General features: G+C 47.1%; 1 protein-coding gene across 1 annotated transcript in view; it reads left to right on the top strand.

The window, feature by feature from the left end:
* The window catches only part of scarf2 (scavenger receptor class F, member 2), a 62,826-nt gene extending 49,109 nt beyond the window's left edge, over positions 1-13,717 (top strand). Inside the window, 4 exon segments of the mRNA XM_083784357.1 lie at positions 3,284-3,463; positions 10,213-10,774; positions 10,776-11,470; positions 11,473-13,717. Of these exon segments, the coding sequence (XP_083640483.1) occupies positions 3,284-3,463; positions 10,213-10,774; positions 10,776-11,470; positions 11,473-11,561 (1,526 nt within the window). The 3' untranslated portion in view covers positions 11,562-13,717.
* The last annotated feature ends 10,107 nt before the right edge of the window (positions 13,718-23,824 follow it).

Genomic DNA, 23,824 nt, shown 5'->3' on the forward strand with positions numbered 1-23,824 from the left:
CCCATTAAGACCTGATCCGGATTCTACAAATGTCTTCTAAATCATGACAGTTTTCTGAAAAACCAATGTTTCTATGTGTCAGTCGTTCTCAAACTATTTCATGTCAAGGACCCCCAGAATCTATATGTAATTGGACGTTCGCTCTGAAAGAATATGTATTCAAAGATTTGCGCCACATTTTTACTATTTTTCCACAATAGCAGATCTACAAGCTCGTAGCGTGGCACCAAGTGCCGCGCTATGATTTTGAAAAATCATTAAAATGTGGCGCAAATCATTGAATATATATTTCAGAGCAAACATTTTGAACTAAAATATTTGCTTCTGGGGAAGGGGGGGGGGGGGGGTCCCTGGAACTACATATTTTGAGATGGGGAGTCCGTGTGGCCCAATAGAGATAATTCTGGGGGTCCTTGACATGAAAAAGGTTCAGCACCGGCACTGACATAGTTTTTCAGTCTAATCAGTGGCGCGCTCCGAGCTTGTAGGTCTGCTATTTTTGAAAAGTCGAAGAACGACTGACATAGAAACATGGCTTTTTCAGAAAACTGTCAGGATGTAGAATACATTTTTAGAATCTGATCTCAGGTCAAAATGGACTAAACAAACGGACGGGCCTGGTACTGTATATGTGTGATAAACACACACATCTGATGTGGTTCCTGTAGCGTTTACACACACCCAGTTCCACTCAGTTCCAAGAGCGTGCTGTGTGTGTCAGCTGGGTCAGTGGGCCTCAAACCACAGCTGTCCCGGGACCGTAGGGTCAGCAGAACTTCTAAATAAAAGGGGGAAGGAAGGAAATGTGGATCAGAGATGGAGGGAGTGAGCAGGAGGAGGAGGAGGAGGAGGAAGGGCCGACTGAATGATTCAGAAAGACGGCTCAGGCCTATTTAAACCTGACGTCGAAATAAAGAAAAAAGTCTTCTGAAAGAATATATATTCAAAGTTATTTTGCCACATTTTCACGGTTTTTCAAAAATAGCAGATCTACAAGCTCATAGCGCGCCACCGAGTGGCGCGCTACGAGCTTGTAGATAAAAGTATGGCATAATGCTTTATTGCTTAGTTAAAACACCAAAAGAGGCTCCCGTCCAGAATGGGTTTTAACTGTTTAAAATTACAAGCCCTACCGACCATAATTATTTCATACTACGGTCGTTCTAGTATAGTGTAATTTGTCAAAATATATAGTTAATCTGCACATGCTGCACATTGGGCTATTATCACTATTTTTTAATCGTTTATTCTTGAATTTGTGTCTTCATCCAGTTCCAAAATGGCAATTTTAGCTTTGCTGTCATATCAGAAGTACAAACTACAAATAACTGCGTTTAAGCAAGACAGTCAGAGAGAGACAGAGGGAGGGAGATAGGGGGGGGGGGGGGGGGGGGGGTGTGTGTGTGTGTGTGTGTGTGTGTGTGTGTGTGTGTGTGTGTGTGTGTGTGTGTGTGTGTGTGTTGAAATTGAAGGAAACGGGGGAAAATACAAACCAAATGTAAGCCATAATATTTGCATGCTCAGCTATTAAATGCTGAATATATATAAAAATTAATTCAAAGCAATTTACACTATTTTCTTATACCAGCACTCAAAAACAGTGTTGTCACTGTTGATGTAGTGAGAGAGTCAACTGCAGTTATCATAATCCATGGTCCAAATGGACCCTTAAAGGTTTTATGACATTCATTTTCATTTATTTTTCTTTTTCTTTTTTCTTTTAGGTTTTATGACCTCAAGTACACCCAAAAAACCTGAACTTTGAACATTCAGTGGATTTTCTGTGGTCTGAAGTTTTCTTTGGGGTTTGGAAGCCTTTTGAGCTACAATGAAAACAGGCAACACAGTGAAAACAGTGACATCTGCTGGCAAATACCATTGACATATATGGGATTTGCAGGATCTTACATCACAAACTGCCGGCAAATCAGAGCACCTGTTTGAGCCAGAAAACCCCAGATCACAGAAAATCTACTGAATGTTAAAAGTTCATGTTTTTTGGGTGCAATTGAGATTAGAAAACCTAAAAAAAATAAGAACAATTCCAAAACCTTTTTTTTAATGTCACAATCCCTTTAACACCTCATCTACACACTGCCCAGCGAACCATGAAATCTCACTATAGAATGTTTTTCATTCCCGTGCCGTGACGTTTGTCTATGAATAAAAAACTAAAATCAAAATTGTGCTGTCAAAATCAAACACTGCTGCTGCTAAGACTGAAATAAACTATTCTTTCATTCAAATTCAAACCAGTGTTGTTTTTGGCAGCAAATTTCAATTTTAGTTTAGTCATAGTCTTTGGACTGAAACTTCATTTAGTTTTAGTCACATTTTTGTCACCTGGAATGTCTTAGTGTTAGTCTAGTTTTAGTCGACTAAATGTCATAAGATTTTAGTCGACTAAATGTACAGTTGATTTAGTCGACTAAAATGTATTTTGGCGGGTCTTGATGCTGTCGTAATGAGTGTTTTTACACTTGCTGAAAATAGCTGATCTACAAGCTCACAACGCGTCGCAACGCGACGCGTTGTGAGCTGTGTAAAATGACTTATGAGCTGTGTAAAATGACTTATACTGGATCTCTTGTCCACTAGTCCCTTCCTAACATTTTAGTCTAGTTTTTATTTGTCAACGAAATTGTCAGTATATTTAGTCTTAGTTTTAGTCATCATAGCTTAGTTTTCATTTAGTTTCCATTTGTTTTTGTCAGTGAAAAAAGGTAGTCGACGAACATTTTTCGTTTTAGTCGACGAAAACAACACTGGTGCCAGCGAGTGAACCATGAAATCTCACTATAGAACACATGTTTTTCATTCCTGACGTACCGTGCCGTACGGTGCAGTGCGGTGCAGTGCGGTGCAGTGCGGTGCAGTGACGTTTGTCTATGACGACGAAGGCTATATGACTAAAACTAAAATCAAAATTGTGCTGTCAAAATCAAACACTGCTGCTGCTAAGACTGAAATAAACTATTCTTTCATTCATTCAAATTCAAACGTTGTCTTTTTCTGCCCTGTATTTCTCCCCTCTCTCTCTCTCTCTCTCTCTGTGTCTCTCTCTATCTATCTATCTCTCTCTCTCTCTCTCTCTCTCTCTCTCTCTCTCTCTCTCTCTCTCTGTCTCTCTCTCTGTGTCTCTCTCTATCTATCTCTCTCTCTCTCTCTCTCTCTCTCTCTCTCTCTCTCTCTCTCTCTCTCTCTGTCTCTCTCTCTGTGTGTCTCTCTGTCTCTCTCTCTCTCTCTCTCTCTCTCTCTGTGTCTCTCTGTGTCTCTCTCTCAGTAGCCCACCACCACCACGACCCAGAGAACACCACCTTCAACTGCAGCTTCACGGAGCCCGGCCCGCCGGCCGTCGAGCAGCCCTCGCCCTCGTCCTGGTCGTCCCAGGAGTCCTTCTCCTCCTTCGAGAGCGGCGGCGTGGGCGCCGACGACGGGCCCGTTTACTGCGTGCCCCACGAAGGTACGTACACACTGACGGCGGGCCCGTTTACTGCCTGCCCCACGAAGGTACGTACACACTGAGGACGGGCCCGTTTACTGTGTGCCCCACGAAGGTACGTACACACTGACGGCGGGCCCGTTTACTGCGTGCCCCACGAAGGTACGTACACACTGACGGCGGGCCCGTTTACTGCGTGCCCCACGAAGGTACGTACACACTGAGGACGGGCCCGTTTACTGCCTGCCCCACGAAGGTACGTACACACTGAGGACGGGCCCGTTTACTGTGTGCCCCACGAAGGTACGTACACACTGAGGACGGGCCCGTTTACTGTGTGCCCCACGAAGGTACGTACACACTGAGGACGGGCCCGTTTACTGCGTGCCCCACGAAGGTACGTACACACTGAGGACGGGCCCGTTTACTGCCTGCCCCACGAAGGTACGTACACACTGAGGACGGGCCCGTTTACTGCGTGCCCCACGAAGGTACGTACACACTGACGGCGGGCCCGTTTACTGCGTGCCCCACGAAGGTACGTACACACTGAGGACGGGCCCGTTTACTGCGTGCCCCACGAAGGTACGTACACACTGACGGCGGGCCCGTTTACTGCCTGCCCCACGAAGGTACGTACACACTGACGGCGGGCCCGTTTACTGCCTGCCCCACGAAGGTACGTACACACTTAGGACGGGCCCGTTTACTGCGTGCCCCACGAAGGTACGTACACACTGAGGACGGGCCCGTTTACTGCCTGCCCCACAAAGGTACGTACACACTGAGGACGGGCCCGTTTACTGCCTGCCCCACGAAGGTACGTACACACTGAGGACGGGCCCGTTTACTGCGTGCCCCACGAAGGTACGTACACACTGAGGACGGGCCCGTTTACTGCGTGCCCCACGAAGGTACGTACACACTGACGGCGGGCCTGTTTACTGCCTGCCCCACGAAGGAACGTACACACTGACGGCGGGCCCGTTTACTGCGTGCCCCACGAAGGTACGTACACACTGAGGACGGGCCCGTTTACTGCGTGCCCCACGAAGGTACGTACACACTGAGGACGGGCCCGTTTACTGCGTGCCCCACGAAGGTACGTACACACTGAGGACGGGCCCGTTTACTGCGTGCCCCACGAAGGTACGTACACACTGACGGCGGGCCCGTTTACTGCGTGCCCCACGAAGGTACGTACACACTGAGGACGGGCCCGTTTACTGCGTGCCCCACGAAGGTACGTACACACTGAGGACGGGCCCGTTTACTGCCTGCCCCACGAAGGTACGTACACACTGAGGACGGGCCCGTTTACTGCGTGCCCCACGAAGGTACGTACACACTGAGGACGGGCCCGTTTACTGCGTGCCCCACGAAGGTACGTACACACTGACGGCGGGCCCGTTTACTGCGTGCCCCACGAAGGTACGTACACACTGACGGCGGGCCTGTTTACTGCCTGCCCCACGAAGGAACGTACACACTGACGGCGGGCCCGTTTACTGCGTGCCCCACGAAGGTACGTACACACTGAGGACGGGCCCGTTTACTGCGTGCCCCACGAAGGTACGTACACACTGAGGACGGGCCCGTTTACTGCCTGCCCCACGAAGGTACGTACACACTGAGGACGGGCCCGTTTACTGCGTGCCCCACGAAGGTACGTACACACTGAGGACGGGCCCGTTTACTGCGTGCCCCACGAAGGTACGTACACACTGAGGACGGGCCCGTTTACTGCGTGCCCCACGAAGGTACGTACACACTGACGGCGGGCCCGTTTACTGCGTGCCCCACGAAGGTACGTACACACTGACGGCGGGCCTGTTTACTGCCTGCCCCACGAAGGAACGTACACACTGACGGCGGGCCCGTTTACTGCGTGCCCCACGAAGGTACGTACACACTGAGGACGGGCCCGTTTACTGCGTGCCCCACGAAGGTACGTACACACTGAGGACGGGCCCGTTTACTGCCTGCCCCACGAAGGTACGTACACACTGAGGACGGGCCCGTTTACTGCGTGCCCCACGAAGGTACGTACACACTGACGGCGGGCCCGTTTACTGCGTGCCCCACGAAGGTACGTACACACTGACGGCGGGCCCGTTTACTGCGTGCCCCACGAAGGTACGTACACACTGACGGCGGGCCTGTTTACTGCCTGCCCCACGAAGGTACGTACACACTGACGGCGGGCCCGTTTACTGCGTGCCCCACGAAGGTACGTAGACACTGACGGCGGGCCTGTTTACTGCCTGCCCCACGAAGGTACGTACACACTGACGGCGGGCCCCACGAAGGTACGTACGCGCCCCGGACGCAGCGCTGTGACGACGGGCCCGTTCAAGTCCGTTGCTCTCCCCTTGTCCCCCATATATGGGGACTAGGTTGGCGGAGGGTGTGTAGAGCCCAGGATCACATTAGATAATTGAACACAGGGGTGAAAAATGGGTTACAAAATCGTGGGATTAAAATTATAGGAAAAAAAAAGAGGGCACTTTTGGACAAAAATAGCAGATCTACAAGCTCACAACGCGTCGCGACCCGTTGAGAGCTTGTAGATCTGCTATTTTCGGCGCAACCCAGCACTCTTTAGCTAGTGGCGATGCGGTGTCACGACATGGATTTCTAAACAAATTCGTTCAACACAAAATGCTGTGTTCAAGTTCAGGAGACTTCAGGGAAAATGCTATTCTCCTGAATGCTGCCTTCCGGCATGGCATGGAAAGGAAAGGAAAGGAGGGGCGTTTGCATTTCTTTCACCATGTAGTAAAAAGTAAACGCTGCATTCATGGTCTGGAAAGGGCAGTTGTTTTACAGACGGGTAAAAGGGCAGTTGTTTTACAGACGGGTAAAAGGGCAGGGGCTGAAGCACAGCCAATAAAACACGGACAAGACAGCTGTCTTTTGGGGCGGCTGTGGCTCAGGAGGTAGAGCGGGTCGTCCAATGATCCCTGGGTCGGCGGTTTGAATCCCGGCTCCTCCTCCTGTCTACATGTGGAAGTGTCCTTGGGCAAGACACTGAACCCTACATTGCCTCCAATGAGTCGGTCGGTGTGAGCTCGCCACCGTCGGTGTGTGAATGTGGGAAGTGAGGACGCTGGCGTCGACTGTTCGCCGCTTCACCTCCCAATGTATGAATGAATGAACCTTCACCTCCCAATGCATGAATGAATGAACCTTCACCTCCCAATGTATGAATGAATGAACCTTCACCTCCCAATGTATGAATGAATGAACCTTCACCTCCCAATGTATGAACCAATGTATGAATGAATGAACCTTCACCTCCCAATGTATGAATGAATGAACCTTCACCTCCCAATGAATGAATGAACCTTCACCTCCCAATGTATGAATGAATGAACCTTCACCTCCCAATGAATGAATGAACCTTCACCTCCCAATGTATGAACCAATGTATGAATGAATGAACCTTCACCTCCCAATGTATGAACGAATGAACCTTCACCTCCCAATGTATGAATGAATGAACCTTCACCTCCCAATGTATGAATGAATGAACCTTCACCTCCCAATGAATGAATGAACCTTCACCTCCCAATGTATGAACGAATGAACCTTCACCTCCCAATGTATGAATGAATGAACCTTCAACTCCCAATGTATGGATGAATGAACCTTCACCTCCCAATGTATGAATGAATGAACCTTCACCTCCCAATGTATGAATGAATGAACCTTCACCTCCCAATGTATGAATGAATGAACCTTCACCTCCCAATGTATGAATGAATGAACCATTGTAAAGCGCTTTGAGCACTTGGAAAAGCGCTATAAAAATGTAATTCCTTATTATTTTAGGTGTGAATGAGGCCTAAAACGAAATAAATAAATAAAAATGCCACGGACAAGACCAAGGCTTGACCAAGACATTGGTTGTGTTTGTACGGACATGTTGGTGACCTGACGATGTGTCTGACTGGCTCCCGGTGTGAAGGACATGTTGGTGACCTGACGATGTGTCTGACTGGCTCCCGGTGTGAAGGACATGTTGGTGACCTGACGATGTGTCTGACTGGCTCCCGGTCCATGTTGGTGACCTGACGATGTGTCTGACTGGCTCCCGGTCCATGTTGGTGACCTGACGACGTGTCTGACTGGCTCCCGGTCCATGTTGGTGACCTGACGATGTGTCTGACTGGCTCCCGGTGTGAAGGACATGTTGGTGACCTGACGACGTGTCTGACTGGCTCCCGGTCCATGTTGGTGACCTGACGATGTGTCTGACTGGCTCCCGGTCCATGTTGGTGACCTGACGACGTGTCTGACTGGCTCCCGGTCCATGTTGGTGACCTGACGACGTGTCTGACTGGCTCCCGGTCCATGTTGGTGACCTGACGATGTGTCTGACTGGCTCCCGGTCCATGTTGGTGACCTGACGATGTGTCTGACTGGCTCCCGGTCCATGTTGGTGACCTGACGATGTGTCTGACTGGCTCCCGGTCCATGTTGGTGACCTGACGATGTGTCTGACTGGCTCCCGGTCCATGTTGGTGACCTGACGACGTGTCTGACTGGCTCCCGGTCCATGTTGGTGACCTGACGATGTGTCTGACTGGCTCCCGGTCAGACATGTTGGTGACCTGACGACGTGTCTGACTGGCTCCCGGTCCATGTTGGTGACCTGACGATGTGTCTGACTGGCTCCCGGTCCATGTTGGTGACCTGACGATGTGTCTGACTGGCTCCCGGTCCATGTTGGTGACTTGACGATGTGTCTGACTGGCTCCCGGTCGGACATGTTGGTGACCTGACGACGTGTCTGACTGGCTCCCGGTCAGGCATATAGTTTTACTGAGGTTAGGTTTAGCTTTCTGGTTGAAGGACTTCAGTGTTCTGTAACCGTACAATTGTAGGGCCGCCTATAAGTATACAGGACAAAGATTGTTTGCTTTCGCCATCTTTGTTGAAGAAGAGTCTTGGCAATTATGTTTTGGGTGCTTTTATGCCAGTGTTATTTTTTAGTTGGCTAAGACTAGACTAAGAGTCAAAAACCTCTGCAGATCTCATTAGGAAGGAGATAGGAGATACTTCTTGTATGCCATCTCGCCTCAGCTCCTTACTGGGGGGGGGGGGGGGGGGGGCATTTCTCCTCAGCTCCTTACGGGGGGGGGGGGGGGGGAGGGGGCATCTCTCCTCAGCTCCTTACTGGGGGGGGGGGGGGGGGGGGGCATTTCTCCTCAGCTCCTTACTGGGGGAGGGGGGGAGGGGGGCATCTCTCCTCAGCTCCTTACTGGCCTCTGTGGATGCGCTGCGGCAGCGCAAACAGGAAACGGAAAGGTCAAAGTCAGCATATGGCGCTAGTTCAAAGTGTATGACTCACTCCTTCTGTGTGTGTGTGTGTGTGTGTGTGTGTGTCAGTGTGTGTGTGTGTGTGTGTGTGTGTGTGTGTGTGTGTGTGTGTGTGTGTGTGTGTGTGTGTGTGTGTGTGTGTGTGTGTGTGTGTGTGTGTGTGTGTGTGTGTGTGTGTGTGTGTTCGTGTTCCACATTCTTTGGAAACAACCCTCCGAGTAAGGTTTTTTTTTTAAGCACATATTTATTTTAGATTGCAGTGCAGTTGAAATGATTTGGACCAGAGGAATGCCCTTTGACCCCCGTTTGGGCACTATAGCTAGCTTCAGGAACAAGACCATCACAGCAAACATCACAAAACCTATCATATTAAGGGGCTCCGTGGTAAACCTATCATATTAAGGGGGTCCGTGGTAATGGCACTTAGGCCCCTTTTCCACCGGTTGGTTCCCAGTGGGAACCGGTTCAGTTCTTTTTGGTTTTTAGTCCATGAGCCAGAGCTCCAAAATTGAAACATTTAATTATGAATTGAGTGGAGCAAAACCATACCGGCTATATTAGATTGTTATCACCATTAAACTTCCCCAATTGAGTACTTACACGAAGACAATGATTTATTGTATTACAAACTTTACATTTTTAAATATGCAAATGAGGCATTATGTAGGACAAGATTCAAAATAATCAAAAATATGAAAAAGGTACTACTGTGGAAGGGTTATCATGTATTAATTTACTTGCATTGATCCTATAAACAATTTAAAATAGGGTATAGTCTGCCCTCCAATTTTGGAGCTCTGGCTCATGGACTAAGAACCAAAAAGAACTGAACCGGTTCCCATTGGGAACCAACCGGTGGAAAAGGGGTCTAATTGATTTAATCCAATTTAATATAATAATACTAATCGAGTCATAAATCGATTCCTGTTTTGGGCATGTCATTCTATATATAGGCCAAATGTTTCCAATTTCTCCGACCTCATTTCTCCTTTCATTGTCACATGGCAAAATATGAGACGTGCGTGTGCACCGAAGCTCTATATAGGAGGGCCGCTAGCCCTCAAAAATCACACTTGTGTGAAGTGAGCGGTGCCTTTCATCTCAATGATGACGTCTGATGATGTCAACAACATAATGTCCGTGCTCTCTCTCTCTCTCTCTCTCTCTCTCTCTCTCTCTCTCTCTCTCTCTCTCTCTTTCGCTGGCTGGCTGACAGCATAACCCATTTTGGGCGGGGACCCCTTTTGGTGTTAGCACTATGTTATGCTTTAGCTATTGAAAAATAGCAGATCTACAATCTTGTAGGTCTGCTATTTCTGAAAAATCGAAGAATGACTGACATAGAAACATAGCTTTTTCAGAAAGCTGTCAGGATGTAGAAGACATTTTTAGAATCTGATCTCAGGTCAGAATGGGTTTTAATGTATCTTGTCGACATTCCACAGAATCTGTGACCGAGGGCAAGGAGAAGAGCAGCCCCTCCACTCCACCGGGGGCGCCAGAGAGGTCAGCAGCAGAGCGGTCGGCAGCAGCGTCGGCCAGCGAGGAAGACGCCGGTGAGTACACCTCCCTGAAGGACACCAGCGTCAACAACAACAACAAGCCTCTAGAGGGCAGCGCAGAGCAGCCCTTGTTGCTCAAGTCCTCCGACAGCGAGGGCTCCACCAGCGGCTCGGAGTCCGCCATCGGGGCCCTCTACGCGCGCATCGCCCGCTTATCCAAGCAGTCCAAGGAGGAAGAGGGTGGTGGTGGGGGTGGGGGCAGGGATGGCACCGGGGGGACCCCCACCCCGGAGGCCAAGCGCAACGGCAGGCCGCCTCCCTCCCCGGGGACGGGGAAGACCAAACCGCGCCCGCCCGACCCGTCCACCAAGCCCAAGGTGTCATGGATCCACGGGAACGCTCCCCAGCCGGGGGAGCAGCAGCAGGGGGTCCTGAAGCCCGCTGCCGCCACGGCGCCCAAAGAGAAGAAGCGGAGCTCCAGCGACGGCTCGGCCCGCAGCGAGGCGGCAGAAGCAGGCCAAGGAGAGGCAGAAGAACCAGGAGGAGAACACCAACACCAACGGCTCCCCCAACAGACACAAGCCGACGCGGGGCAGCAAGTCTGGGGACGCCGTTGACCACATCAACGGCGTGGTCCAGAACGCCCTCAAGAAGATCAGCATCTTCCACAACAGCCACTCCTCGCCCGACAAGAAGGACGTCATCGATAGTCCCCCGAAGGAGTCCTCCCCCGCCGCCGCCAAGGAGCCCCCCAGGAGCCCCAAAGTCCACCACCCTCACATCATGAACTCGGAGGCCGCCACGCTCCTCGCCGCTCAGCTCAAGGAGAAGACCCAGAGCATCAACAGGAACGAGGGCAATGGCCTGATGAAGACCAACGGCCTGTCCACCACGCCCAAGGCCACCCGGGAGAAGCCCACTCCTCCGCAGAAGGCCAAGAGGACCCCCTCCACCAGCCTGGGCCAGCAGGGGGGCGCCGCCTCCAACAAGCCCCTGCTCCCCACCAGCGGGAGCCTCCAGAAGATGGTGCAGGCGCCCGTCACCGCCGGTGACCCAGGGGCCCCCGGTGGTGGTGACCCAGCAGGGGGGGCCCCCGAAGCCAAGAGCCCGGAGAAGCAGGACTTGAACGGCTCGAAGGCAGGAGGGGACCCCACCGCGGTCATGGACGCCACGCCAAAGAAGACGCCCATAAAAAAGCCGCCCAGAAGAAAGGCAAAGAGGGGACTTTGGATACGTCAAAAGACAGCCATACGCCAAAGACAGCCATTATGCCACCGCAGATAGTGAAATAGGACATCTTTGAAGACGGAATAGCCTGGGTTTCAAATGGATTCCGAGGACTACAGTGACTTTTTGGAGGGTGGATAGGAGTGGGAGTTTTTGTTTTTTCGACAAAGGAACTATGTCTTCTTGTCTTCTTCCTGAGAGCGTACTATGGCTCGTGGACCAGTAAAGAAAGTGACAAATACTTTTGAACTGCGACTTCAGTTTTATCGGTGAGTTGTATCATAATGACCTCTATGCTACTATGCTAGTATTACTTTTCATAAATTCTCTTTTTTGTATAACAATCAATCTTATCCAGTATCCTGCAGCCTGTGGTCAAATATGCAACTGTGAGAACCTCAACCTGACAGTTTTAACAGTGGCACAAACTAAACGTTCATCTCTGTTTCTCCACAATATGCCCACCACTATATTTATCTCTGTTGAATAAGCATCGTTATAAAGTTTTATGCAAATGATTGATAACTAGGAATATGTGCTTGTTTATGTATGGTCTCCACCAAGGTACTAAAATTGACTGTAAAAACATGTCCTTTGAGGACGTCTAGATAATATTTTCCTCCTTGTTGCTATGGACTCCGACACAGAGTCCAAACGGTAGTACAGTCCTAAAGTAGATTTATGCAAAGGTCCTTGTTTTAGTCATCAAGGCAGTTATTTGCCAATGAATTGAATTATGTTTATTTCTAAAAGTGTACTGTTTTCTACAATTTCATGTATTAAGACCCGGTCGGAGATCAAACGATCCAAAAAGCCAATTACGGAAGCAGAATGTTCTCATCTTCTTTCCTGCCGGAGCAATAAAGCCACACAGTCACAACTCATGAATCTTAAAAGCTATAAGCTTCAGACTTACCCTATTTCACGCTTAAAAGTCCACTCCAGTTGCTCTCTTTCTTGTCTTCTTTTTAACATCAAGACTTCTTTGCAGTTTTCATACATTTTAAATCCTGCTTTTTTCATGATCAGATTCAGACTATGATTTATTGAAGACCATAAAGTACATGTGCATATACCCCAAAACCCCCCTGGCTTCTATTGGTACCAAATCACCAGAATATGCTTATTTTTCTACACCTTTCCCCCTAACACACCTTTTCTTATGTAGCAGTAGGACCTGTTGTCCTACTGGCAGTAGACCAACAGGTCCTTTGTCTGACTTCACCTGAAACCTAAAAACTTACGCTATAGTCCCACAACGAGATACTAGCTTCACGTTGACAAAGCTCGATGTTTTTTAGTGTCACTTTATGACGGGTATGAATCTATAGTATACCACTAAATGGTACCAATACCTGGACGGTTCATATCTGCCTCACCTGTGGATCAGTTTTCCCATCGTTTATTGTATAAGCCTGTGCATTTTGGGCTGGTGCTTAATATCCGGAACGGTTTTTACGTGACAAGCTGCAGTCACACCGACATAACAACGGTTTACGTGACAAGCTACAGTTACACCGACATAACAACGGTTTACGTGACTCGCTGCAGTTACACCGACATAACAACGGTTTACGTGACAAGCTACAGTTACACCGACATAACAACGGTTTACGTGACTCGCTGCAGTTACACCGACATAACATGGTTTACGTGACAAGCTACAGTTACACTGACATAACAACGGTTTACGTGACAAGCTACACCGACGTAACAACGCAGTCTTCCTGCCAGACCTCGACCCACAAACCGTCCTCCTCTCGATGTACTTTTACCAACTTGAACTCTTAATATTGAGCTTTGAATCAGTAAAACCAAATAGGTATGTGATGAAGATACCTAACTTGACCTACAGTATTCGCTTTAATATATTGCCCTATATATATACTGTACATTATGTCAAAGGAAGACGGTCTTGATTAGTTGATTCTGATAACGGGTGGATAGTTGTATTAAATAAAGCATACGGAGAACATGAGCTATGAGCGGATGGATGATATGGTAATATTACGGTATGGTGGAGTCAATAAATCCCAAAGTACTCACAAAGGTCGTGGACATATACACGGGAACACAAGATTGGAAGTACTGAGGAATAACGACCTACATTTACACAATAGCTTTACATTAAATGCCTTGTATGTTTTGTTTGTGTTTTTTTCCATCAAGGTACATTGCAGTCGATTCTTTGTTTTGGTTATTATTGTTTTTTTTACTTGCTCCAACATTTTTCTACTTGTGAATGTTCGTGTCTATATGTTTTTATCATTACCATGTTTTGTAAGCTGTGCTTATATTATTATGAATCTCTGTATTGTTTCCAACGTTTCACTCAAACGGTGTCATGATGAACTGGCTTTCATGTGGTATTTGCTCTTTTCTTTTTTAGTTCTGAATTATGACGACCCCCCTCCCACCCCCCCACCCCTCCCCGCCCCCTCCTGTAAAGTTTACACATTGGCTGTGTAATAATGTTCTCTGTTGATGTTATTGTTTGTGCGACACTTAACTGCATGACGCAGAGTGTAATTATATGGCATTCAAACTTAAAGCTGCACAGGAAACCTGCACCTCTCTCTCTCTCTCTCTCTCTCTCTCTCTCTCTCTCTCTCTCTCTCTCTCTCTCTCTCTCGCTCTCTCTCGCTCTCGCTCTCGCTCTCGCTCTCTCTCTCTCTCTCTCTCTCTCTCTCTCTCTCTCTCTCTCTCTCTCTCTCTCATCTCTCTCTCTCTCTCTCTCTCTCTCTCTCTCTCTCTCTCTCTCTCTCTCTCTCTCTCTCTCTCTCTCTCTCTCTCTCTCCATTTGTTATCATTTCCTCCCGTAGGAAAAGCTAACGCGTACAGTAAAGGATTATGCAGTTCGTCTAACTGATACCACTGAGGGAAAGAAAGAAGTATGTAACTGAAACCATACCATTGTGTGATGATGATGACAAAGTGGCTATTTTTTATGCGAGAAAAGAACAAACAAAAAAAACAAGAAAAAAAAAACATATCTTTTTTGTGTGTTTGACTGGGCCCCGCCTCCGTCTCTACAGTCTTGCAGTGCATTTTTGTAAAGAAAAGGGCCTTGAAATGCTGCAAAAAAACCATTAGCAAACTGTACGGTATATTTTTGCCTCTTGTGGTCTGTTTGTTTATTTTGTTTGTTTGTGTTTGTTTGTTTGTTAGCGACATTGATGTCTGATTGTGTATGGTTAAATCAGTGTTTTCTCATGTACTTATTTGAAATAAAAAAAGCGATACATGTAGCTATATTGAATCCAACAAATGTAAAGTCAGTCCTCATGTATTAGTTATTTTTCTGTGATTGTAAACTGTGGCAGCTCATACTAGGGTGAGTCGTTTAGTTGCTACAGAGTCTGCTTTCGAGACCATAATAATCTATATTAAACCCGACCTGCAAAGCAGATCTCCAAGCATCGACAGTGCAATTGGAAAAAGGGACATGGTATATCCACATCCACCCGTTCATAGACACATTCTAGGGGTGCGTTCGGTGTGCACATCCGACACTGAACGCACCCCTACAATGTCCCTATTCTGGGCGGCGAACATTTTACCAAAAAGCTCGCACAAGCTTTTAGATCGGCTATTTATAGCCAGAGGCCCTTAGGGCACTCTCTGGTCAACTAGGGTTTAACCCATTCTGGGCGGGAACCCCTTTTGGTGTTTAAGCATTACAGTCATGCTTTAGCTATTGAAAAATAGCAGATCTACAAAGCTCGTAGATCTACAAAGCTACAAAGCTACAGCATACTGTACAGCTCTGTGCCATGAATCTGCCCCGCTCCATTTCAGACCCATTCATTCTTTCCTGCTGATTGATATCTGACCCTTTCCTGTGACCGTGCAGGGCTGTCTGGCTGCCAGACTGATGAAGTACATTCAAACTGTTTTCTTTTTAGGTATTTTTTTACTTTAATTTCCAGTACTTTATACACCACGACATCTCAGATCCAAATATTGTGCTTCTATACTATAGTTTTTATTTGTTGACGAAATTGTCACTTCATTGAATTTAGTCGTTTTAGTCACCATACTAGCTTAGTTTCCATTTAGTTTTTGTCAGTTAAAAAAAGGTAGTTGATGAATATTTTCTTTTGTCATGGTATTAGTCGATGAAATGAACACTGCATTGACGACTGCCGGGGGTGTGGGGGGGGGGGGGGGGGGGGGGGGTGTGTGTGTGTGTGGGGGGGGGGGGGGGTTGTCCTCCTGACTGTGGACTGTTGAATGGGGGGGGGGGTGTCCTGAATGTGGAGCAAAGCGTTTGCCACGGTGGTTCGATCACGGGCGGCATGGATCTTCAAAGAAAGCCCGGGGAGGGGGGATTGGGGGGGGGGGCAGCCAGGAGACCTGTTCAGCAGCAGTGCAAGAGCTCCTTTCATTTGAGGAGGGAACAGAACAGAACAGAACAGAGGGAACACTGTTGTTGGCCCGAGGAGCTCCCAGTTAATGCATCACGCGCTGCATATTTGTCCCACTGCTTTTACGGAGGGGAGAAGAGGAGGGGGTTCTATAGCCTGCAGGAGTAAAGTGTATACCGGGGGAGGGGGGGGGTGTGTGTGTGTGTGTGTGTGTGTGTGAGTGATGTATTATGATTATGAATGATGTACAGTCTGTGTACAGTACTGTATGTATTTTTGAGAATGGACGGATATAGGCCTTAATTAATGCATTAATTGGAACCATAAGGGGCTTTCGTTTGGAGTCCGCTTTGTTGTCGCCATGCTCTGCTGTGTGTGTGTGTGTGTGTGTGTGTGTGTGTGTGTGTGTGTGTGTGTGTGTGTGTGTGTGTGTGTGTGTGTGTGTGTGTGTGTGTGTGTGTGTGTGTGTGTGTGTGTGTGTGTGTGTGTGTGAAAATAAGGCGTAGAGTCAGGGGTAGAGTGCCTGATGGTAACCGTAAGGTTGCCAGTTGAACCCTGTGGGCTCCCCAGAGTTAGTGTCGAAGTGTCCTTGAGCAAGACTCTGAACCCCTAATTGCTCCTGATGTGCTGGTTGGTGCCTTGCATGGTTTCTGCCATATAAATGCACCATTTACCATTTATAGTATATACGCATAGTTTCATAATATGCAGGTTCTATGTTCCCCAGGTTCTATGTTCCCCAGGTTCTATGTTCTCCAGGTTCTATGTTCCCCATGTTATATGCTCCCCAGGTTCTATGTTCCCCAGGTTCTATGTTCCCCAGGTTCTATGTTCTCCAGGTTCTATGTTCTCCAGGTTCTATGTTCCCCAGGTTCCATGTTCTCCAGGTTCTATGTTCCCCAGGTTCTATGTTCCCCAGGTTCTATGTTCCCCAGGTTCCATGTTCCCCATGTTCTATGTTCCCCAGGTTCCATGTTCTCCAGGTTCTATGTTCCCCATGTTCTATGTTCCCCAGGTTCTATGTTCCCCATGTTCTATGTTCTCCAGGTTCTATGTTCTCCAGGTTCTATGTTCTCCAGGTTCTATGTTCCCCAGGTTCTATGTTCCCCAGGTTCTATGTTCCCCAGGTTCTATGTTCTCCAGGTTCTATGTTCCCCTTAGGGTTTAGGGTTAGCGTTATAGGTTTCTGGTTAAGGACTTCAGTGTTTTGTACTATACAATTGTATGTATAAGTACAGAACAAGAATGTTGGTTTTTGCCATCTTTGTTGAAGAGTCTGAGCAATTATGTTTTTATGCCAGTGTTAATTAGATAGTTTAAGTAGCCTAGGCAGGCCTAAAGTTCAATGGATTGTTCAAGACTGAGCTTAAATCAGAATTTGCTACTAAAAGTAACACTACGACTAAGTTGCTAAACTACTTTTAGTCTTACTAGAATTGCAAAAATTACTAGGTTAGGTTTCTGGTTTAGGTTTATTCTAAGTGGGGAACATATACGCTCCCACTAAATGTTGATAGAAAACGGCAAGAGAAATCTATAGCTATCATTATGATGCTACGAATGGATGATAACAGACCTTTAAAAGAATATAACATTAAAAAATGAGGACATGGTAGGGGAATAGTTGCATAAGTAAAATCCTCCTCCTACTAGTACTAGTAGTAGTACTAGTACTAGTAGTTCTAGTAGTAGTACTAGTACTAGTAGTTCTAGTAGTAGTAGGCACCTCCATGACCCCTTGAGTAACACGTATCACCATTTAAGAAACACTTGCTTACTGCGTCATAAAGTGTCACATGCTGAAAATGGTCGATTTACAAGCTCATATAAACGCGGTGCGGACGTGACGCGCGGTGTCGGTGAGCTTGTGAATCACCTATTCTCGGCATGGCGACACCAGTCGCTGCACGAAAGGAGCATAAATTGAGGCGCAGAAGCATCAAAGGCTGAACTCGACTCGGCTCTTCAGCGGAGCGGCTCTGTTGACCTAGTTACAGCAACAATTACCGGCCTCTGACTGAGAGCATCTATTTGGGAGGTCAGGCTGCAAAGAAGTTGCGGTCAGCCTTTTTAACCAGCACGTTAAGGAAGGGCCTGTTTTAGCCCCGGTGCCGCGTTGCGCGAAGGAGCTTTTCGGGGGCTATTATAATGACAGTCTTAAATCACAGAGCAGAGACTGGATGTCACACACACATGTGATCTCCACGCTATTTTCCCTCCTCTGGTTTCCGGCACTGACCTCAGTTTTTCTCGGGCCTCGTTTTTTTTGGCCCAGGACGAGCGCCAAGCTCCGTTTTCCAGTAAATGTCATTTCATAGTCGCTTGCTGTTTCCACCAAGGGCTGAGAAACAGCATTTAACGTGTAAGGAAGGACTGCAATTAGACGAGCGTCCCTCGCTAGACAACGCGTCGACAAGACATGGGAAGACGTAAACAGCCTTTTCCGATCGCCGTTGGCTTGTCCCGCAGTACGACGAGTCTGCCAGGCAACATGCGCTGCATTTTAGGAACTCAACACTGAAACAACTGAACATTTCGTGTCAGACGAGTTACGTCTGAAAGACTAACAGTAAACTAAAAATATCCAGCTAGAAGGAAGAGAATGGCAGAGAACGCAACGCTGTATAGATGAGAAAATAAATCCCATGTAATACCGCAGATATGCAATTTGCGTTGCAATGCACTGTGAGCTTGTAGATTGCCATTCCGCATGTATAGATCTGCTGTTATGGCAGCTGTTTTCGCCAAATGTTTGCCTATTTTGACATGCCCAGAATATACAGTAGGGGAAGCTAGGGTTCAAAATTTGACTGAGGGACTGCCATTGGATTTTTTTGAATTTTATTTTTTTCATGTCATATTAAAGCAGGGAATCATAGCCTCAAATGGACATATTGGTTGTTCAGTTTGGCCCAACAGTTTTGGAGATATGGCTTATAGAGTAATGTCTTGCAGAAAACAGTGAGTTGAGAAAACAGGCTTGAAAGGTTCACATCTGTGGATTACACCTAGCTACATGTTTAAGCATTTATTTCATATTTACATGTCGATTTCAGCTCTGACATTTATTTCAGGCATGCTCTAGTATGTGAAGAGTCTGCCTGTGCCAAAACCTCATAAAAAATTTAAAAAGTTGTTCTCCTCTGGTGAAAAGCTGGAATTTGCGCGATGGCAGGCTCTCGGTCAAATCTGGTCACATATTTTCCACTGATAGTGATTCAACTCTCGTTGGTGGATTTCACTGTGCCTACAGTGACCTTTCATCAAACATATCTCCCCAAATAAAAGTTCACGCCGTCACCTTTTACGAGAACACGAGTCGACACAACACGACGTAAAGAAGTCTAATCTATTATCCACGACTTAAACGAGGGGCTTCTCGGTCAGTTGTCGACTCCATGCAGAGCCACACGACGGCAAAATTAATATTTTCAGCCCCGGCTTCTTTCAAGTGTAACTCTACACTCTCTCCACTTTCTTTCTGCTTTGCGTTGCAGAAAATATTTGTCTTTTTTTTTCCCCCTCCTCACTCATAAATTTCTTTCTTCCTCTTCTCGCAGAGGGGCTGAAATGGCTACCAGATGTGTCTCCAATCGGTTCCCATTGCCATGGCAACGGTGAGGGGATCAGAACGGGGTTCTCTGGGTCTAGGGCTTTTGGCTGACTCATGGGGGGAGCGGGGGTTTTAAAAACCCAGCCAGGCTTCTATAGACTTGGCCCAATGCAGCATGGCTGTCCCAGCTCCAACGTGCTGTTTAGACTGGCAGTCCACATGTCATTGACCCCCCCCCCCCCACCCCCTCTTCCCACACTCCTAAGTTAGCCCTGTCTTTGTGACCACCCCATGAGCTATCCTGAATAGTTGCGCCGCCCGTTGTGTGCGTGTGCACGTGTGTGTGAGTGCGGCAAGACAAGTGATTTTACACTAGCTGAAAATAGCAGATCTAAAAGCTTGTAGATCGGCCCGTTTTCAGCAAGTGTGTAAAACAGTCATTACGACTGCATCAAGGCCCCGCCCAAAATACATATTTGTCAAAATAAATCAACTGTAGATTTTTAGTCGACTAAAATTAGACGAGCACTAAAACATTCCAGGTGACACAAATGGGACTAAAAGTATAAGTGAAAACTATTCAAAAGACTATAATATGACTAAAACAAAAAAACTAAATTTGCTGTCAAAATCGACACAGATTCTTGGCTATCGTCACCGACAGCTCGCTTCCCTTATGAACGCCATGCGATGGTGACACACACACACACACACACACAACGTGCACGTAGACGGTGACACACACACACACAACGTGCACATAGACGTGTTTGCTCGACATTCCCAAAGCCACGTGGTTCCTACAGCTCAGATCTATAGGCCATGTGTCTATAGATCTATAGATCTATAGACACATGGCCTATAGATCTATAGATCTATAGGCCATGTGTCTATAGATCTATAGATCTATAGACACATGGCCTATAGATCTATAGATCTATAGATCTATAGATCTATAGACACATGGCCTATAGATCTATAGATCTATAGATCTTGTGTCGTCGGCGTGCTCAGCTGTGAATCTGCCCCATCTGTTGGGCTGGAGGACAGAGGCAGACAGACAGCAGAGGCAGACAGACAGACAGCAGAGGCAGACAGACAGACAGCAGAGGCAGACAGACAGACAGCAGAGGCAGACAGACAGACAGCAGAGGCAGACAGACAGACAGCAGAGGCAGACAGACAGCGCAGACAGACAGCGCTGTTCTGGGAAAACGTACTCAAATATGTACCAATACTGCACTGTAGAAGTACTTTGTTAGTAGTACGGAAATTCAACATTTACTTGAGTAAAAGTACAAAAGTATTGGTATAAAAAAATTACTTTAAATGCCAAAAGTAGAAAGCAGTCGTTAATGTGGAATGTCTCATTTAATGTTTTCAAAATGTGGAGAAAAAAAAACTATTTTGAAAGTAGCCGATCTACAAGCTCACAATGCATCGCCATGCGACACATTGTGAGCTTGTAGATCGGCTATTTTCAAATGGCCCGAAATCTATAGGGCTGAAGTGGTTTAAATGCATGTTTTGTCATAATAATCAAAATCTATACAAAGTAACTAAAGTTTTCAAAATAATTGTAGTGGAGTAAAAGCACTACAACATTTGCCTCCGAAATGTATTAGAAGTAAAAGTATCGGAAATTGGAAAGTAAAGTACAGGAATTGTATGCTTATAAGTAACAGTACTTAAGTAAATGTACTTTACACCACATACTGCTTGTCGTGGCTGACATTCCTCCCCGCCCTGATGCGCAGTCAGAGAGCAGCCGTGTGTGTGTGTGTGTGTGTGTGTGTGTGTGTGTGTGTGTGTGTGTGTGTGTGTGTGTGTGTGTGTGTGTGTGTGTGTGTGTGTGTGTGTGTGTGTGTGTGTGTGTGTGTGTGTGTGTGTGTGTGTGTGTGTGTGTGTGTGTGTGTGTGCGTGCGTGCGTGCGTGCGTGCGTGCGTGCGTGCGTGCGTGCGTGCGTGCGTGCGTGCGTGCGTGCGTGCGTGCGTGCGTGCGTGTGCGCGTGCGTGCGGCCTAGTTTCTTCTTCTGGGCTTGTTGTGTTCATAATAGAACTAGTCACTCGTTTCTCTCGCAGAATCTGGCAACACCGATTCCGAGTCTCACACACGCACACACACACAGACACACTATGGTTCAGTCACTTGAAAGCACAAGGCCTCGCCAGTCGCCGCGGTGGAAATGTGTACTTTGAGGCCGACCGCCGCATTCATTCAACATCAGAGGGATCTCTGACGGCTTGTTGCTGCGTGGCTGCGTGGCTGCATTCTGTCATCCGTGGCGTATGGCGTGCACTCAGGGACCGTTTGGCGTGCACTCAGGGAGGGAGCGTTTGGGGAAGTGTCTGTACCTTAACCCATTCTGACCTGAGATCAGATTCTAAACATGTCTTCCTACATCCTGACAGTTTTCTGAAAAAGCCATGTTTCTATGTCAGTCGTTCTTCGATTTTTCAAAAATAGCAGACCTACAAGCTCATAGCGCGCCACTCGGTGGCGCGCTATGAGCTTGTAGATCTGCTATTTTTCAATAGCTAAAGCATAACATGATGCTTAACACCAAAAGGGGTTCTCGCCCAAAATGGGTTGAGGAGTGCACAGTGGGGAGAAGCCGCAATAAGTGGCTCAAAAGTCAAAACAGGCCTTTTTGTTTTGTATAGGGCCATGTGGGGGCGCTGATTGGCTGAGTGGGGTTTGAGGATGTGGTCGACCCCATGTCTAGAACATCTTGACCTTTGCCCTGCAGTCACACAGACTCGGATAAACTTTGTGTGGCCGATTGCACAGTTTGCACACATGCTATTGTGTGTGTGTGTGTGTGTGTGTGTGTGTGGGTGCACTAGCTGTGCACCCGCCACCCACACACACTTCACAATTTAGGCATTTAGCAAACACTCTTAATCCAGAGCGATTTACAGTAAGCAGGAGAACACATGGTATGATGGTAATACATCAAATACATTGAAATAGTCATCAAGAATCATATAGGGGAACATAGAACCTGGGTAACATAGAACCTGGGGAACATAGAACCTATGTGTGTCAGTTAAGCAATATTACACGAGAGGGTGTTGTTTAACGTGATTATTGCCACGACAGTGATGCGGTCAGGAACCGAGACGAAGTCGAGTTCCGCAAGCATCACTGAGGTTACCCTTAAAACTAAGAAAATCAGACAGATGACAGATGTAGTCACTACGACCACAAATGTCTCAAGAAACTAGCTATAGCCTAGCCACGAGTTAGCTAGCGCTCTGGGAGAACAGAGCGGCTGAATTATTTGTTTTGATTAGGTGGTGAACGGTGCTGGTTTGATCCACGACTAGACACCGTTTCAACCAATCAGATTGCTTCCTCGAAACGACCTGTGTGTTGTAGAATGTGTTGTAGACCATGCAGGGCTCTGTGTCTGTCGTTCTACTGTGTGTCAGTGTGTCAGTCACCATGCAGGGCTCTGTGTGGTTCTGCCAGACGGTGGTTCAATCCCAGTGGATCCCTAAAACCTCAGGAGGCCTTGAAGTGTACAAGCATTCAAGTGGCACGAAATCGCCCGCAGTGTTTCTGTAAAGACACATGCACACATTATGTATGACGGCTTAATTAGCTCTCGTCGTAGTCGCTTGAACATGGGAATAGAAATCACTGTGAATAACTGGAGAGTGATTCATATACCCAGACAGATTGTTTTTCATATATATATATATATATATATATATATATTATTTTTTTTAACGGTAGGGGTGTGCAAACAGTTGTCTTGGACTGCAAATTGCCCTGGCTTTTTCCCTCCTTGTCAGCATAATTCTGCGGCTGCGAGCGGAAAGGATTTGAGAAGCTAATAGAAAACAGATCATTCAGATGCTCCGACCGAGACTCCATCTTTAGTGTCTCTTTCTGTTGTGTTTTGTTTTGTTTTCAGAAGTCTGTTTTCTCTCTCTCTCTCTCTCTCTCTCTCTCTCAAGTAAATGTTGAATTTCCCTACTACTTTTAAAGGTAACAAAGTACTGCTACAGTGCAGTATTGGTACATATTTGAGTAAGTTTTCCCCCAACAGTTTTGGAGCACTGAACCCGGCCCGTGCTTTAACCCATGTAGGCCTGACGTTGAAATAAATAAAAAATCTTCCAAATCCTGTCAAGGACCCCAAAAAATTATATGTAATATGCCGCCGACCCCCATCTGAAAATATGTTGTTCCAGGGACCCTCCAGAAGCAAATAATTTAGTTAAAATGTTCACTCTAATAATATATATTCAAAGATTTGAGGAAAACGTTCCGATTTTTCAAAAATAGCAGACCTACAAGCTCATAGAGTGCCGCGCTGTGAACTTGTAGATCTGCTATTTTTCAATAGCTAAAGCATATAACATAACCCTAATGCTTAAAACAAACACCAAAAGGGGTT

This window comes from Protomyctophum parallelum (assembly GCF_964188405.1).
Source record: "Protomyctophum parallelum genome assembly, chromosome: 15".
Lineage (NCBI taxonomy): Eukaryota > Metazoa > Chordata > Actinopteri > Myctophiformes > Myctophidae > Protomyctophum > Protomyctophum parallelum.